Here is a 16673-nt window from a genome sequence, read left to right as displayed (position 1 = left end):
AAAACTGAGTTTTTCCTCTAAGAGCAGGAACAAGACAAGGATGTCCACTCTCACCACTTTTACTCAAAGTAGTACTGGGAATCCTAGCCACAGCAATTAGACAAGAAGAGGAAATAAAAGGCATCCAAATTTGTTAGGAAGAAGTAAATTTTTCACTTTTTGCAGATGACGATACTATATATAGAAAACCCTAAAAATATTATATACAATAGAAAAATCACACTCATCCCATTTATTCATTCACTTAAAAAACATTCAAAACCTATGATTTGCAAGAAAATTTACATTTTTAAAATTTTTTACCTGGAAAGAAAACTGTCACCATCTCCCATTAGTTGGAGCAGAACACCTGGACTTAGGAAACCCAAGAAAATTAGAGGAGAGCCCATGCTTGGTTTGCTTTGGGCAATGGTGTTCCTGTAGCTTCTTTCTGCTTAGGCTCTTTCTGCTATAGAGGAGAGTGGTTCCTCAGTGTGAGCCAGGGGACAGGCCCACAGGTTCTCTCCAGGCACTGTTCAAAGTGCTGGAGAGAGAGCAGTGTAAAAAGCAATTAGCACCTTCACCCTTATGGAGCTTTCCTGTAAGCCAAGGAAATGTACACTAACAAGCATATAGGGGTAAAAATGATATCCTCAGAACTTCATTACTATGGGAACCATGTAGAGATGATTTCCAAGGCAACATTATTATATTGCCTTATAGGTGACACCGTGATCCTTACAGTGGAGTTAAATTGCTATTAAAAAATATTTGTTGGGGCACCTGGGTGGCTCAGTCGTTAAGCGTCTGCCTTCGGCTCAGGTCATGGTCCCAGGGTCCTGGGATCAAGCCCCGCATCGGGCTCTCTGCTCTGCAGGAAGCCTGCTTCTCCCTCTCCCACTCCCCCTGCTTGTGTTCCCTCTTTTGCTGTGTCTCTCTCTCTGTCAAATAAATAAATAAAATCTCTAAAAAAAAAAAAATTTGTTGATCTTTCATCTTAGTGGGAATGAAGACGTTATAATGTCTTTCCTGACCACTGTAATGATTATAAAGTCATTTCCTGCCTCCAGACGAAAAGGCTGGCACATGTTTTCCTAAGTGTTTTTACATTATTTTTTTTTAAGATTTTATTTATTTATTTGAGAGAGAGAGAGATAGTGAGAGAGAGCACGAGTGGGGTTGGAGAGGGAGAAGCCGGCTCCCTGCTGAACAGGGAGCCCAATGCGGGGCTCTGTCCCAGAACCCCGGGATCATGACCTGAGCCAATGGCAGATGCCACCAACAGAGCCACCCAGGTGCCCCATTTTTACATTCATTTTGATGAAGCACACCCTACTACAAGAATAGTAAGTGCTTGCTAAATACTAGTTTTGATTATTTGTGCAATGACATATGCGAGGTGATGTGAACCAAATAGTAACAGATTTAAGGGTTGAAAGCTTAAAATATTACTGAGAATTGGGAAGTCAGTAAAAGTTAATGAGATTGGAAGGAAAAATAATGACATAGATTTCAAAAGCTAGAGGTCTATGTTATTCAAAAGATAATGACATATTAGTCATGAGAAAAGTATGAAAACAGTGATGAACTCTGATTTCAACTTGTGAATTTTTACAATTTAAATATCCAATATATTAAGTAATTTAAATTATTGTAGGTGTGGATGTAAAATTGGGATAACTATTGGTGTAGATTTGGGAGTTATTAAAAACAGAGGCTAGGCGACGTCATAAAAGCAGATGAGTTTCCTCAAAAAGTTTGTATGAAACTGAAGAATATGGGTCCAGCATTACTACTGAACTCATAAATGGGAAAAATAAAGTCAGCAAAGATATTTTCACTCATTTGGAAGTAATTCTTTAACTGCCTGCCAAACAAGGTTGAAGTGCTAAAAAGAAATCCAACCAAGAAATACATAGCAATGAAAATTTATCAGAAATGACATACTTCTGAACTTGTCTAAACACTTCTGAACATTAGTAGAAGTAGGTAAAAAGGACAGCATCATTTTACTCCCCAAAAAACCTGCTTTGGCAAGCTAGCAATTTACCTTTGCTCTCTGTTGGGTATATGTGAAACCCTCAAGGCTGTGTGCTGAGTATTTGTTCAGTTACACATTTTTAAAATTATCATTTATAAAATAAACTTGGCCTTTTATATGATATACACATCCCACCTTTAAATTCAAAGTTGCCCCTGAGTTTCAAATTTCATTCTTCAGTTTTGTAATCACAAATGTCCCCTTAAATTGGGTCCATGTTGTCTTTCAGATTGAGAAATCCGTTCAGTGACTGCATATTAGATCAAGCAGCTTCCACAATCAGGAATGTTTGTGCATCTGCATTTTATCTATCCAAATTTACATCTATTGAGGGCTCTTTCTTTAACAAAGCCTTACAGAGATTTCCTCCTAGTCAGAACTTCCGGAGTTTGCTTTCTGAGCACCTGTTGCAGTGCTGTCCTTTTCTGTGGGCTTGTCTTATCACACCAAGGAAAAGGAGCAAGCTGCTAGAAGACAAGAAACTTGTTTATTCTTTATGTTTTTACTTTGTCAATTCAATAAATGCGTGATGGACCTTATGCCCACTAAACTCTGTGCTAAGCACTGGGGATAGCGACATCCTTAAGGAGCTCTGTCTACAGTCAGGAATCTCACAATTATTTGGTATATCCCCCAGTTTCTGTCTCAGGAGAGACAAATGATGGGCAGTAGCAGAATTTTTTTTTTTTTTTTTTTTTACTATGGCTTATCTAAGAGGTTCTCATATTTTGAAAGGAGAGTACTTTACACTTGGGCCGTACACATGGAGGGGCAGGGTGAGAGGAGATGGGAACACTAGGAATCAATATATATATATATATTTTAAGATTTTATTTATTCATTTGACAGAGAGAGGCACAGTGAGAGAGGGCACACAAGCAGGGGGAGTGGGAGAGGGAGAAGCAGGCTTCCCACCGAGCAGGGAGCCCGATGCGGGGCTCGATCCCAGGACCCTGGGACCGCGACCTGAGCCGAAGGCGGATGCTTAACGACTGAGCCACCCAGGCGCCCCGGAATCAATATTTTTAACATGTACAACAAGTCATTATGCTGCTCAGAGAGGTGTGAAGTCCTCTGTCACTGATAAAGACCAAATCCTAGAAATGTCACAGAATTATTAAATTCCATAATTATAGCCTTATCTAAAAGATATTTATCTTTTATCTCTGCTTTTACAAGATTTTATTAACATAATTAGTGGCCAATGATTAATTAAACATTTTGAATTTGCATTTTAAATATTGGCTCTGCACCTTAATCTGGGAGTTTGGGCATGAAATCTTACCTCTCTGAGAGTCAAAATGGGGATTAGAATAGTAATGCTTCAAGACTTTTGTCAAGATAGTATTTGGATCTTGACACTATTTATTAGCGCAAATCATTACAATAAACATTTATCAAATAACAAATAGTGCATTTTGTTTAGGTCAGGATATTACTTTCATTAATATATTTTTATTAAATACCTAAATAGTAAATATAAATGAATAAGTAAACAAAAGTAAATAATACATGTATCATAGTAAATGTATAATACTATTATAACACTAAAACATATACATAAAATTAAATTAATAAATAAAACTAAATGGATAATACTAAATAGTAAATGTATACTACTGATAATGTAGAAATACCACACCCTGCAAATATTCCCTCCCACTCACCACCCAGCTTTTGTTTTCAAAGATTTTATTTATTTATTTATTTATTTATTTATTTATTTATTTATTTATTTATTTATTTATTGTGGGGAGAGAATGCTTCAGCAGGGGGAGGGGCGGAGAGAGAGGGAGAGAGAGATTCTTAAGGAGGTTCATAGCCAGCATGGAGCCTGATGTGGGGCTCGATCTCAGGACGCTGAAATCATGACCTGAGCAGAAATCAGGAGTCCAGCGCTTAACTGACTGAGCCACCCAGACACCCCCTAGCTGTTGTTTAATAGCTCCTCAATCTCTCCCCATTTAGTATCCAAAACTCAAAAGTACTAGGTAGTTAATATCATCTCCTGTGAGCTTTTACACAAGAAAGCTAGCTTTAGTAAACTTAAATGACAAAAATGAACGGCATTTTGATATATTCTTTTTAAAAATGATTTATCCATTCATCCTTTTTTTTTTTTAAGATTTTATTTATTTATTTGAGAGAGAGAGAGAGCACACAGAGGGATAGTGAGAGGGAGAAGCCGACTTCCCACTGAGCAGAGAGCCCGCTGCAAGACGGGATTCCAGGATCCTGAGATCATGACCTGAGCGGAAGGCAGAGGCTTAACTGACTGAGTCACCCAGGCGACCCCCATTCTTCACCCTTTCTTAAAGGATTCCAATATATACAGTTGATGTGGGAAACAAAGGCAGAAGGAAATGTAGATAAAATTAAATGTCCTTATAACCTGCAGCCAAATACTTGAGACAGGCAGAGTATAATGTTCCTCCAGAAAACTCTTAATGTTAATGCCTTGCTAGAGGGAAAAACAACTTTAACTTAACAATAGAAGGCCTCCAGTATCCTGGGAGTCTTCTTTAGCATATGAAAATCCTTTTTGGAACTTCCCTTATCTTTTTACTTCCCCCAACCCCAAAGTATATAATCGGTTGCTCCTCACAATCCTGGGGTAGGAGCTCTTTCTGCCCATGGGTCCTGTCCCTTTGCTTTAATAAAACCACCTTTTTGCACTGAAGAAATCTCAAGAATTCTTTCTTGGCCATCTGCTCCAGACCTCACCAACATTCCAAAACACATCAATAATTACAACTTTTTTAGGGTATTATCAACTTTATGTCGACAATTTTGAAAACTTATATAAAATGATTAAATTAAGAATTTACATGAAAAGGATAAATATACTCAAGGAGAAATGAAGAAGCTTAAGATCTTTGGGCCACAGTGATCTCATAAGATAAGGCCAACTCAAGAGCCCCCAGGTCTCAGTTTCAAGGAAGCCCCCTAAGTGATATACCCTGCCTGTCTTTCTGTAACTGAATATGTTAGTGCCAAAGTCTTGCATTTAAGTTACTGACAAAAGTGAATATAGGTTACTTGTGGTAATAAAAATACATTATAAAATAAGTGATAATCTAAAACATCATGTTTAGGTACAAATAGGGCCATAAGATGATACTAAATCCAATTCTTACTTTTTCTTAGCCAAGATTTTACTTAAAAATGACTTGAATTATTGACTAGAAGTTTTCAGAAACATGCTTTGAGGAATAGCTGCTATTCAGCTCTAGTTAACAGTGATGATCAATTGAGTTTCTTATGTTTTAGCAAAAAATTAAAAAAGAAACTGATTTGTAAATGTAAGCACTTTTTTTAAATTCTGAGAGAATAAAGTAATTCAGAGCTTGGTAACTAGAGTCAATAAATTCAAAGCTTTCCATTTTAAAGTTACATTGTTTCCAGTTTCTTATGAAATTATGGTTATGAAATATAGTTATTTTCTTTTCTAAAACATGCTACTATAGGGGCACCTGGGTGACTCGGTCAGTTAAGCATCTGCCTTTGGCTCCTGTTGTGGTCCTGGGGTCCTGGGATTGAGCCTAGCGTGGGGCTCCTTGCTCAGTAGGGAGCCTACTTCTCCCTCTCCCTCTAGCCTTCCCCTGCTTGTGCTCTCCTGCTCTCTGTCAAATAAATAAAATCTTTAAAAAATAAAATAAAACATGCTACTATATAACAATCCTTTGTAGGAGTGTCTGTAAACTCCTTAATTGTTCAGATTCTATTCCTGCCTCAGCATTTAGTTAGCTATATGCCTTTTGAAAAGAATTATGACACCTTTAGTGTAGGATTGCCAGAAAAAATACAGGATGCCAGTTAAATTTGATTTTCAGATAAACAACAAAAAATTATTTTGCATAATTAAATATTGCATGGGACATACTTATGCCAAAAATTATTCACTGTTACCTGAAACTCAAATTTAACTTGGTATCCTGGTTTTTTTGCTTTTTTGTTTTTTGAGGAGATAAACCAATTTTATTGTCCATTACTATGTTATACAAACATCTAGGAATAACAGATGGGTACAGAAGTAAATGAATAGTAAATAAGAGGGCAACGGAAATTTTTTAAGTTTGGATTATTTTCCAGGATGTTAGGCTGAAAACCATCTCAAAGCATGTGTGTGACTGATTTCAGAGTCGGTCTGTTCCCTGGGCAAGGCCTGCCATACATTTAAGATGGTCAATGTCTTTGTGTGCTCTAAACTGGCTCTTGACAAAACTTTTGAGACCTATGAGAAAAGTAATGTATTCCTGGTGCTCCAGAGTTGTGCTGAGCTCCAATAACTCATCTGCAGAAGTGTTAATCCACCCCTCAGTCTGCCAAGAAATCCATCAGGTGGTCATATAAGGCTTAGGTCATGGAATTGGTGTTGAGTGTCCTTTCACGCAGACTCGCCAATGGACTGAAAGTTCATTTTCCTGATAGAGAAAATGTCACTTTTGTCCTCCTCTTCTAGCCCAACCTCATCTTCTGGGCTCCTCCTCCCCATCAAATGTTGGCAGGATGCTCTTGTGAATGTTGAAAGAGGCAGTGATCTTTTCTCTGGCAACTTTCTCCAATAATTCAGCTTCTGTCCCATTCACTTCCAGCTCCTAACCTCCAGACATCTTGGGAAGGGACTTAATGCTCTGTATCTTCTTTTCCTCTTTAATTTCATCATTCAGTAATTCAACAAAAGTTTTGTCCTCCTGGGTGTGCAGAGCGTCGCAGCTGCACCAGGCCCACGCACACACAGAATAGTCCAAAGGTCTGCATGCACTGTCGGGGCGTGGGGGTGCGTCTGGCACGGGGTCAAGCCCCAGCCAAGCCCAGCCTGAGCATCATGCAGCGCCGCAGAGGCAGCATCCCAGCTGCAGACAAGTGCAGGCGCGAAGGATGACCCAGGCTGTAGATTCTGACCCTCACTCCAGGGAAAGTCCTGCCCCTGGGCATCCTGTATTTTTATTTACTAAATCTGACAATCCTATTTTTTTTAAAGATTTATTTATTTACTTGAGAGCGAGAGATAGCGAGAGAGAGCACGAGTGGGGTGGGAGGGGTATAGGGAGAAGCAGGCTCCCCGCAGAGCAGGGAGCCTGATGTGGACTCCATCCCTGGGACCATAACCTGAGCCAAAGGCAGGCGCTTAATTACTGAACCACCCAGGCTCCCTGACAATCCTATTTATAAGTCTCTGTTTCCCAATAAATGTAATGGATGGTTCTTTCTCAGATTTAACATCATATAATTCCTCTCTGTGACAGACTCTTTTATACAGTACAATCATTTGCTACTTATTCATAATTCAAACTTTCCAACTCTAGAATATCAAAGCAATTTATTACTGTCTTATTGATGAAGAAACTAAAAGTTATGAAATTATTTTCCAAACTTTCCTTCAGATATGGGGATTATGAATTCCCACTAATAAAACTGTAACTGTAAAATGACTACCTTCACTGAATTGCCTTGACTTGGAAGTTTAACGACATGCTAATGCTGAAATAACTAGGTAACTTACTGGGTTTTTTGCTAGACTTTTACAGCCAATATCATTTGAAACACAGAACTCACAAATGGAAGGATTGTATTCCAAAACTACCATTAGCATGTTCTACCAACTCACTTTTTAAATTCCTCAACTTCCTCTAACATTATAAAAAAACAAAAAGTGAGATATTTCAGAAAGAATTGGAAGGAAGCTCTTGGGTGTTGAAATAGTGTTAGCAATAGCTCATCTTGTTCTATAGCATTGACAGATTGCAAAATTTATAACATGCACAAGAATCATGCCTGCAGCTATGAGGCAATACTTAATCCAAATCAAAATATATAGAAAGTAGACTCATACTTGCCTGACATAAAACTATGTTTTAGTAACATTCCAAATAAAAGGTCACTGACAGTCATAAATAGTTCCCATGCAGTCAGGGAATTCAGAGGTTAAAACTGATACGGTTGTATATCAATCCTTCGCACCCTCAGAAAGAACATCTTAATTCCATTTTCATGTTTTTATTCCAAAGATAACTATACATTATTTACTTAGTACATTCCCAGATCTCTGTATGAGAATATTTGTTCTTGACTCAAGTTATCCACCTTATTTATTACAACAGAAAACTGTAAATACAGATCTAGAAAATATATACTAACTGAATTTTTTATACAGTAGCTCCTATAAATACATAATCATACAAAAACACACCAAAGAAAATCACCTTATGCAAATAATCTTCTACCTAAGTATCTTATAATGTCTGATAAATGCTATATACCCAGAAGAAAATATTTTAGTCAACAGTGATCTGCATAGCTCCTTCTACTACCTTTTTTCTGGAGTACTTTTTTTTTTTTTTAAGATTTTAGAGCACAAGCAGTGGGAGTGGCAGAGGGAATGTCAGAGGGAGAAGCAGGCCCCCTGCGGAGCAGGGAGCAGCGATGCAGGACTCCATTCCAGGACCCTGGGATCATGACCTGAGCCCAAGGCAGTCGCTTAACCTACTGAGCAACCCAGGCATCCCTGGATACCCTATTTTAAAATCAACCTTTGAGTACCTTTTTAATTCAGACTTAGACTTGTATGGTCAAATCTGCCTGAGTACCCTCGATGTGCTAGACATTCTGTTCAGTCTGTTAATGAAATAAGTATTATTTTCTCCATTAACATATAAAAAGGACTCAAAGTTGATACACTCACATATATACAATCAGTTTATAATTCCACCCTTTTCTGTTTCCTATCACATTTTTCCACTTCTACCACAGTCACCAGTGCAAAATAGTTAAAATAGCCAATAATTAATGATCAAAAAATGAAAAAAACTATACCTGATATGTGCTAGATATAGTAATTTCTATTACTTTACCTGGACTTTTAGTAGTGTGCTCTTTCCATCATACCATCCATATTCCAAATATATAGTTTGTGAGTTATTTTCCTTGACTGGCTGCCTTTGATATTCCCAGGTAATTTTTTTTTTTTTTTTTATCTTGTAAGTAGAGGGAAATATAGAGTGTAATTAATTTAGGTCAAGGGTAGCTCACTCCAGAATGCATCTGAATTTCTGATCATCTTTAAATTTTTGTTTTTTGCCTTTCTGACCTTCATATTTCTTGGATGAAACTGGAAACATTCACAGTCTCAAAGTCTCCCCAAACTAAAGTAGGTCTTTTGGGACAAGGCAGGTTTAGGTAGCCAGTACCTTTGACCTAGGATTCAGAGATGGTAAAGGATATTCAGCATGATATTTATATAATAATAATTTTCTGTGGACTAACCCCTTGCAGCAAGGTAACTGTAATGTTACTAAAAATAATAAAACAGAAAAAAATAACTTTTGCTCCTCATTTTGCCACTTCACTAGTATTGAGTCCTCAGGCAAGTCATTGGCTTCAATTTGCAGAACTGTAAAATAGAGATATCTCTGCAAACTCTTAAAGGACTCAAACTAGACTCAGTGAAAAAAAGCACTTTCCAAGTTGTTACAACATGAAGTTTTGATATTAATAGTCCGTATATATAAATTCAATAGTTTTTAATGCAATGAACTTGATTACTCAAGTAATCAAGATGGAGACTGAGACTCATTATAGAGATAAGGAAATGAAGATTCAATAGTCGAATGACTTGACCATGGTCATCACAGGCACAAAAATCCAGAAGCTCCCAGCATGAAGCAGGAAGAGTTCTGCTTTACAGACTAGGCCTTAACCAAGACAAAAGTGGCTTCCATTCTTTAAGGGTTTCCATCACCCTTACTGGATGCTTATTTTGCCTTCACTGAATGCTTGTTCTTTCCCAGAAACAGTAACTCTTCTAATGTTACCCAGATAGGGAGTAGCCAAGCCAGGGATGTGAACCCAAGTCTGTCTGGCTCCAGAGCCTGAGCTCTTAACTGCTGTGGTACTTAGTTAACCACACACATGCTCAGCCTCTCAAGAGAAAAGGCAGAGGAGTTGGATGAGGAGCTCCTGGCAGAATGAAATATGCTGAGACTTGTTAGGTTTTATGTCTGGAAAGCCAGAGTCAGTGGCTGCCTCGGTCAAAGTTGTACATTTTGAGATACATGGAAACCAACAAGTATTTAAGGGCTTATGAAGCTCCTTAAGGGAGAAAAGTAGCTCCCATCTATAGTTACAATTCAATAGGCAATATTAAGATATAATTAAATTTATTTTTTTGTCCTTAGCCTATTTTTGTTTTTTAAGAAAAGGGAGAAAACATCCATATAAGAATGGTGTTTAAATTATAAATCACGGGGCACCTGAATGGCTCAGTCGTTAAGCGTCTGCCTTTGGCTCAGGTCATGATCCCAGGATCCTGGGATCCAGCCCCACATCAGGCTCCCTGCTCAGCTGCTTGTGATCCCTCTCTCGCTATGTCTCTCTCTGTCAAATAAATAAATAAAATCTTAAAAAAAAAATTCTAAATCACAAGGTTAATTTTAACAGAGCTGATACTTTTATTTTGAACTTTTAATTTCTTTTTCCATTTTTTAAATTCAATTAATTAACATATAATGTATTATTGGCTTCTGAGGTAGGGGTCAGTGATTCATCAATCTTATATAATATATCCAGTACTCATTACATCACGTGCCCTCCTTAATGTCCATCACCCAGCTACCCCATCCCCCACCGCCCTCCCTTCCAGCAACCCTCAGCCTGCTTCCTATGATTAAGAGTCTCATATGTTTTGTCTCCCTCTCTGATTTCGTCTTAGTTTATTTTTTCCTCTCTCCCCCTATGATCCTGTTTTGTTTCTTAAATTCCAAATATAAGTGAGATCATATGATAATTGTCTTTCAAACAGAGCTGATACTTTAACAACATAAAAGGGCTCACTGTTTTCCAATGAGTTAGACAATTACTGCTAATAACAGAATTATAGAATCTAGAAACAGAAATTCATTTTGACAAAAAGACATCTTAGAGAGGGAGTAAGAAAATGGATTTTAGAAAACTTGGTGTTGATATAGCAGAATCTGTAGCTTGGAATTTGGATGGGCACTGAAAACTCTGCCCTCCTGCCTGCCTATAGTACAAAATATTTTACATGTCTGCATGACCATGCATGTTTCCAGAGGCCTCACTTCTATCCTGGAATGTGTGCATGTTAATAAGAGTCTTTGCTTAGAAATATATGTGATATTATAGAAATATAGTGCCATTTATAAGAGCCATAGCATACTAAACTCAGGTATTTCTTCTTTTGATAATTAGGTTTGAAAAAATGTTTTATTTTATCTATTGGAAGAGAGGTAGGGATCCTACAAATGACTATTGATCAATTTTCTTTAGATTTTCACTTGATTGAATCCCACAAAAATATTACTGATGAACCTAGTGGTCTGTCAGCCCCTCCAGGGCAGAGGCAGTGTCTTTGCCATCTTTGTTTCTCAAACTCAATGCTAGGTATTTCAGATATTCAATAAATACTCCTTTTATTCAAAATTTAATTCAATCTACTTGGAAATTCTATGCTAAGAAAATATACAGAGATTTTCTAAATTTTGAAAGATAAAATATAATAAAATTGACAAGAAATCATATTTATTTTGGTATTTTAATTTTTTAATTTTATTATTTTTAAATTTATTTTATTATTATTATTGATAATTATTATTTTTATTATTTATTTTGATTATTATTTTATTTCGGTACTTACAGTCTCTAGAATGCTTGCATATTAATGACCCTCCAAAAGATAAATGATATAACATGATAATATAATTATAATTCCAAACATAAGGCCATGAAAAGCACAATTTGCACTTTATTCTATAAATAGTACTATTCTTATTTTCTTTAAACTCTGATACAAGTAAATGTTAAACTTCATAGAAGAAAAATGGATTTACTGATATTTTGGAAATGGTATAGCCAAATATGACCTCTTCTGTTTACTAGTATAAAAAAACCTATAAAAAATATAACATTCTCCACACGCAAGTACCCTCCAAAACCATACGTGTGGTCCACAATACTTAAATAGGAAATATGTATTAAACACTTAAAAATATAATCATTATATTACCATTTCATTTGAGTATGTTACTTATTTCACATACTATAAATTCTATGAGCATTCTTTACAAATAAAAATGGCTATGATTACCATGGTTATTAAAAACTACATAAACAATACAACCTTCAGTTATTGTATATGCTTTTAATTTTTTTTTAAGTAAGCTCTACACCCAATGTGGGGCTTGAAATCATGACCTTGAGATCAAGAGTTGCATGCTCCATGGACTGAGCCAGCCAGGTGCCCCTGTTTTGCTTTTTTTTTTTTTTAAGATTTTATTTATTTATTTGACACAGAGAGAGAGAGACAGCTAGAGAGCGAACACAAGCAGAGAGAGTAGGAGAGGGAGAAGCAGGCTTCCCACCAAGCAGGGAGTCTGATGCGGGGCTGCATTCCAGGACTCTGGGATGATGACCTGAGCCAAAGGCAGACACTTAACGACTAAGCCACCCAGGCGCCCCCCTGTTTTGCTTTTAAATAAATGTAATTAACAATTGCTCCAGAAGTAATTTCAATGGACAAAACTAATCTGTAAGTTTTACATACATTAGACATTAGACAAATACACAATCATTTAAAAATTTAATCATTTTTCACAAATTCCTGCAAATATATTTCTGTCTTCAGAGCAGAGTGCCCCCCCCACTTGTGCTCTCTCTCTTTCAAATAAATAAATAAAATCTTAAACATTATATATATATATAGAATTTATTTTCACCTTTGAAACAATTACTGGGCAGTTTGAAAATGAAAGGCATTAAAATAAGATGATAAATAAGAGAAGAAGGAAAAGCAGTTATGCCAATGGTAAAGACAGAGACAGTGGTGATAAGTAGAAAACCTGTCAAAGATTCCTGGCTGCCAGAGGAAAAAAAAGATTTGGGTACTTTAGGATAAAGCTCTCTCATGGAGTATTTATATGGAAGACACTGACTTCTAACAGCACTATGTTTTAAGTCAGTAGGAGTATTCTAAATTATAAGAACATGATAAGAAGATAAAATGATAATAAACTATAATGTATATATTCCAGACTTGGGAATAAAGCCATGAGCCTGACTTTTAGCTCTCTGTTGTCATCAATAAACTCTCATAAAGACCTTAATAATAGGGGCGCCTGGGTGGCTCAGTCGTTAAGCGTCTGCCTTTGGCTCAGGTCATGATCCCAGGGTTCTGGGATCCAGCCCCGCATCGGGCTCCCTGCTCTGCGGGAAGCCTGCTTCTCCCTCTTCTACTCCCCCTGCTTGTGTTCCCTCTCTCGCTGTGTCTCTCTCTGTCAAATAAATAAATAAAATCTTAAAAAAAAGACAATAATAATAAAGACATGCTTGCCTGAGATTAAGGGGCTTCTATGAGATACAAAGTCTGAAGAGGTTCATTAAAATTGAATACTACCTTCCCACATCTCTGATCTTGCTATATAAAACCTCACATACACGCACACACATACACAATCTAGCAAGACGTAAAATAAGCACTTTCTTTAGGCTGTACTATGCTAAAGTGAAGTGCACACGAAGATATTTATCACCTCTGAAGTATGATTTTTTTTTAAAGATTTTATTTATTTGACAGAGAGAGACACAGCAAGAGAGGGAACACAAGCAGGGGGAGTGGGAGAGGGAGAAGCAGGCTTCCCGTGGAGCAGGGAGCCCAATGCGGGGCTGGATCCCAGGACCCTGGGATCATGACCTGAGCCGAAGGCAGACGCTTAACGACTGAGCCACCCAGGCGCCCCTGATTTTTGTTTTAAATAAATCTATTCAGTGGCACGTATACTCGAATATTTAAACATACTTAAATATTAAAAAGTTTTTCATTGTCCCAAATAGTTTACAAAATATTTAGACAAACTCCCATTCTATTTCTCCAATAATTTTTGCATTGCCCACTTTATACAGTGTTTGCTTTTTATATGAGCACATACATATTTATTAGGTATGTAAACCTTTCTCCATTTCAATACTCTCCAAGCAGAAATCTGAAACCTAAACTATCATTCAAAGAGATATATAGCTAAATGGATCTTCTTTCTACCTGGTGATTTCGAAACTAACCCCATCAGGTAGCTAACCATGTGGACAATAAGTCTCTCCCAAAAGGGACAAACTCACCATCTGTTCCATTTAAAATGGTCTAACAGTTATTTTAAATTGAAAACACCTGTCCTGATTTAAGTTTCCACTTGCCTCTTAAAATTTCACTGAGGAATGGAGTCTTAAAGGATTTCTTCACTCCTTTATTCATTCCACAGATAGCTGCAAAGAGCGTTCAGTGTTCTGGGCAATCCTTTCAGGTTGCAAAGGATGAGACATGGACCCTTAAGTTCACCCCCACTACACACCCTGTTATTGTGTAACTGAAAACTGAAAATATCATGGGGCCCAAGCCCCACCTAACAGAATTTACTGGGGCTAAGAAAGGGAAGGGCTAATTCTACCCATGTAGTCAGGAGGTCTTTCAGAAGAGAAAATACCTAAGTACACGCATTAAAAATGGTTGGATGGAATGAAGGGAGGGAGATTTCCAGAGAGAAATTTACCAAAATCTTGGAAACTTGGGTAATTTTTCAACAGTTGAGCATAACCAGAGGAAAGGATTGGGAGGAGATGGTTTATAGCAACTGTGATTACTGTTTTGCTAATGAACTATGTATGTAACTAGCAGACTCTAGGGAGTGTAGGTTAGTACCATATGAAAAGAACATCAGGTCTAGCCTATTAGTGATTCGGAAAGTTGTCAACCATGATTATACCTAAGGAAGGCTAAGTAATGCCTGGAATGCCTCCAGGATACTTCAGTCCTGTGCCCTTCCATCTTAATACTCAATTCCACCATTGCAGCAGCTAGGAAAGAGAGCATAGAGTCAAGCACTGGCCCTTCAGTGATTCCACCAGGAAATGAAACGTTTCATGTCTGTTCACATTTACTTCCTAAAACAAATTACATCGCTCTACCTAATTTCAGTGGGGCGGAGAGTGTAATCCTACCTACGCCTAAAACTAGGAGGACAGGAAAAATTGGTGATCACTGAAACGTTATGAAAATGTTTGATGTTTCAGGTTAGACTAATGGAGTCAATATTTATTAGCATGTCATAAATTAAGATCGAAACTAATTAAAGTTTAATTTTGATTTCTGTGATCGAAAGTCAATAGACTAGTTTCACTGTTACTCAATGCTTGCATTACTGTCTGTGCAAGCAACTGTAAAAGTTAGTCATTTAGAGGCATGATTAATTCATGAAATTGTTTAACCTTAGAGACTAAAAGCCAGACATATTTAATTTAATTGATTAATATTTAAATCAGGTAAAATATTAAAATGCAACTTTTTCTGATTCGGTTTCATTATCTAAATAAGCTACTTTCCCCCCCTTTTCCTATGTAAAGATACATTGAAAGGAATTATGCACAGAAAGGAATACATAGTAATGAGTGCCCGTAACAGACAAATGGCATATTGCTAGGTATTTAGTATGTTAGTTTCAGCAATCTTTTTGATTGCTACAATGCTTAGATACTAAGGAGCATTTAGTCAAGACTTAGTTTTACATATCAGTTTAATTTTTACCATCTGTCAAACATTATCCTATCACTGGGGTGAAGTGGCCAACACAGATTTGTTACGTGATGCTAATATCACAAGAGGCCTCCTTTACCATGCTTTCACCTAGTCTCTGCAATAGTTCATTGAAATATTTTTATTCTTAAACTGTAGTCTAAGGTTAATTTCTTAATTTCACGTTATTTTTCTGAAAGCAAGCCTTTGGGCCCATCAAAAATGGCTTGCACCTTACAATTGGCATTTATAATATACAAGATATGCAAATATACCTATTTCTCAGGTGTAAAGAACCATCTACAGAGCAGGCGCATGGGAACTAAAATGTACAAACAAGCACGCAGCTGCATCTGTGATTCTTTTATTCCTGTAAAATTTCCAAGAGGTGAATAAAATCGATCATTTGTTCTTAGTTAATAGATTATCATCAGACATTATTTTCCAGTCCTCACGTCACAGCTGTTATATGCTTAAAAAGAAAGAAAGAAATACGCCTCTGAAGACAGGGCAAGCTTAAACCTGCCACCGATTAGAAAAATCAGTGTCACAGGTGCGCTTTTAAACGAATAGCAACCTTAGAGGTCAAGTTGGGGGGGGGGGGAGAAACAAACCGCCCTGGATGTGGAAGGTCGTACCACAGGGAGAGCGAGCTGCAGGCCCCGTTGGGCGAGTTTCTCTCCGCACTTCCGCGGCAGCCCAGGTCCTCCCCTCCGGTCCTCGCAGGGCAGGTACCCTCCCTTCCTCCCCACCTGTTCGGCTCCCGCGCGCCGGGCTTCCTGAAGCGACGCCCTAGCGATGGGAATGGGAACGCTCTGCACGGGAGTTTCCTTTCCGTTGCGCTCCCCCAGCCGAACCCCAAAGACCCGAAGTCGGGTGGGAGGGAAATTCCTACCCGGTTCTCGCCCACCCCCGCCCGTTTTTGTCTCCGGCTCACTGCCTCTCTCGCTCCGATGCCACCGAGCCTCGTCACCACTTCTGGGTGGCCGACCGGCGGAGGTGGCGGCGAGCTCCGGAGCTCCGGGCAGAGAAATGGGGCAGTGTGAGTGAGCCGGCTAGGGGAAGGCCCCGCGGCGC

General features: G+C 37.9%; 1 protein-coding gene, 1 long non-coding RNA gene and 1 pseudogene across 9 annotated transcripts in view; 1 reads left to right on the top strand and 2 right to left on the bottom strand.

Moving 5' to 3' along the window:
- The window catches only part of LOC135363884 (uncharacterized), a 48451-nt gene that overhangs the window by 30789 nt on the left and 989 nt on the right, over window positions 1-16673 (bottom strand). The gene's annotated exons all lie outside the window — the stretch shown is intronic.
- Window positions 3738-7616, bottom strand: LOC123839115 (complement component 1 Q subcomponent-binding protein, mitochondrial-like; annotated as a pseudogene).
- The window catches only part of COBLL1 (cordon-bleu WH2 repeat protein like 1), a 164828-nt gene continuing 164546 nt past the window's right edge, over window positions 16392-16673 (top strand). For all 8 annotated transcript variants that reach the window (XM_054506163.2, XM_064586635.1, XM_045868728.3 and 5 more), the window contains exon 1: window positions 16392-16638. In XM_054506163.2, coding sequence (XP_054362138.2) covers window positions 16395-16638 — 244 coding nt within the window. In that variant the 5' untranslated portion in view covers window positions 16392-16394. The remainder of the gene's footprint in view (window positions 16639-16673) is intronic.

Source organism: Mirounga angustirostris, unplaced genomic scaffold (genome assembly GCF_029215605.1).
Source record: "Mirounga angustirostris isolate CCGP_5_RB_7025 unplaced genomic scaffold, mMirAng1.0.hap1 SCAF_3, whole genome shotgun sequence".
Taxonomy (NCBI): domain Eukaryota; kingdom Metazoa; phylum Chordata; class Mammalia; order Carnivora; family Phocidae; genus Mirounga; species Mirounga angustirostris.
The sequence above is the reverse complement of the archived record's forward strand: the minus strand, read 5'-3'. Positions and strand labels throughout refer to the sequence as shown.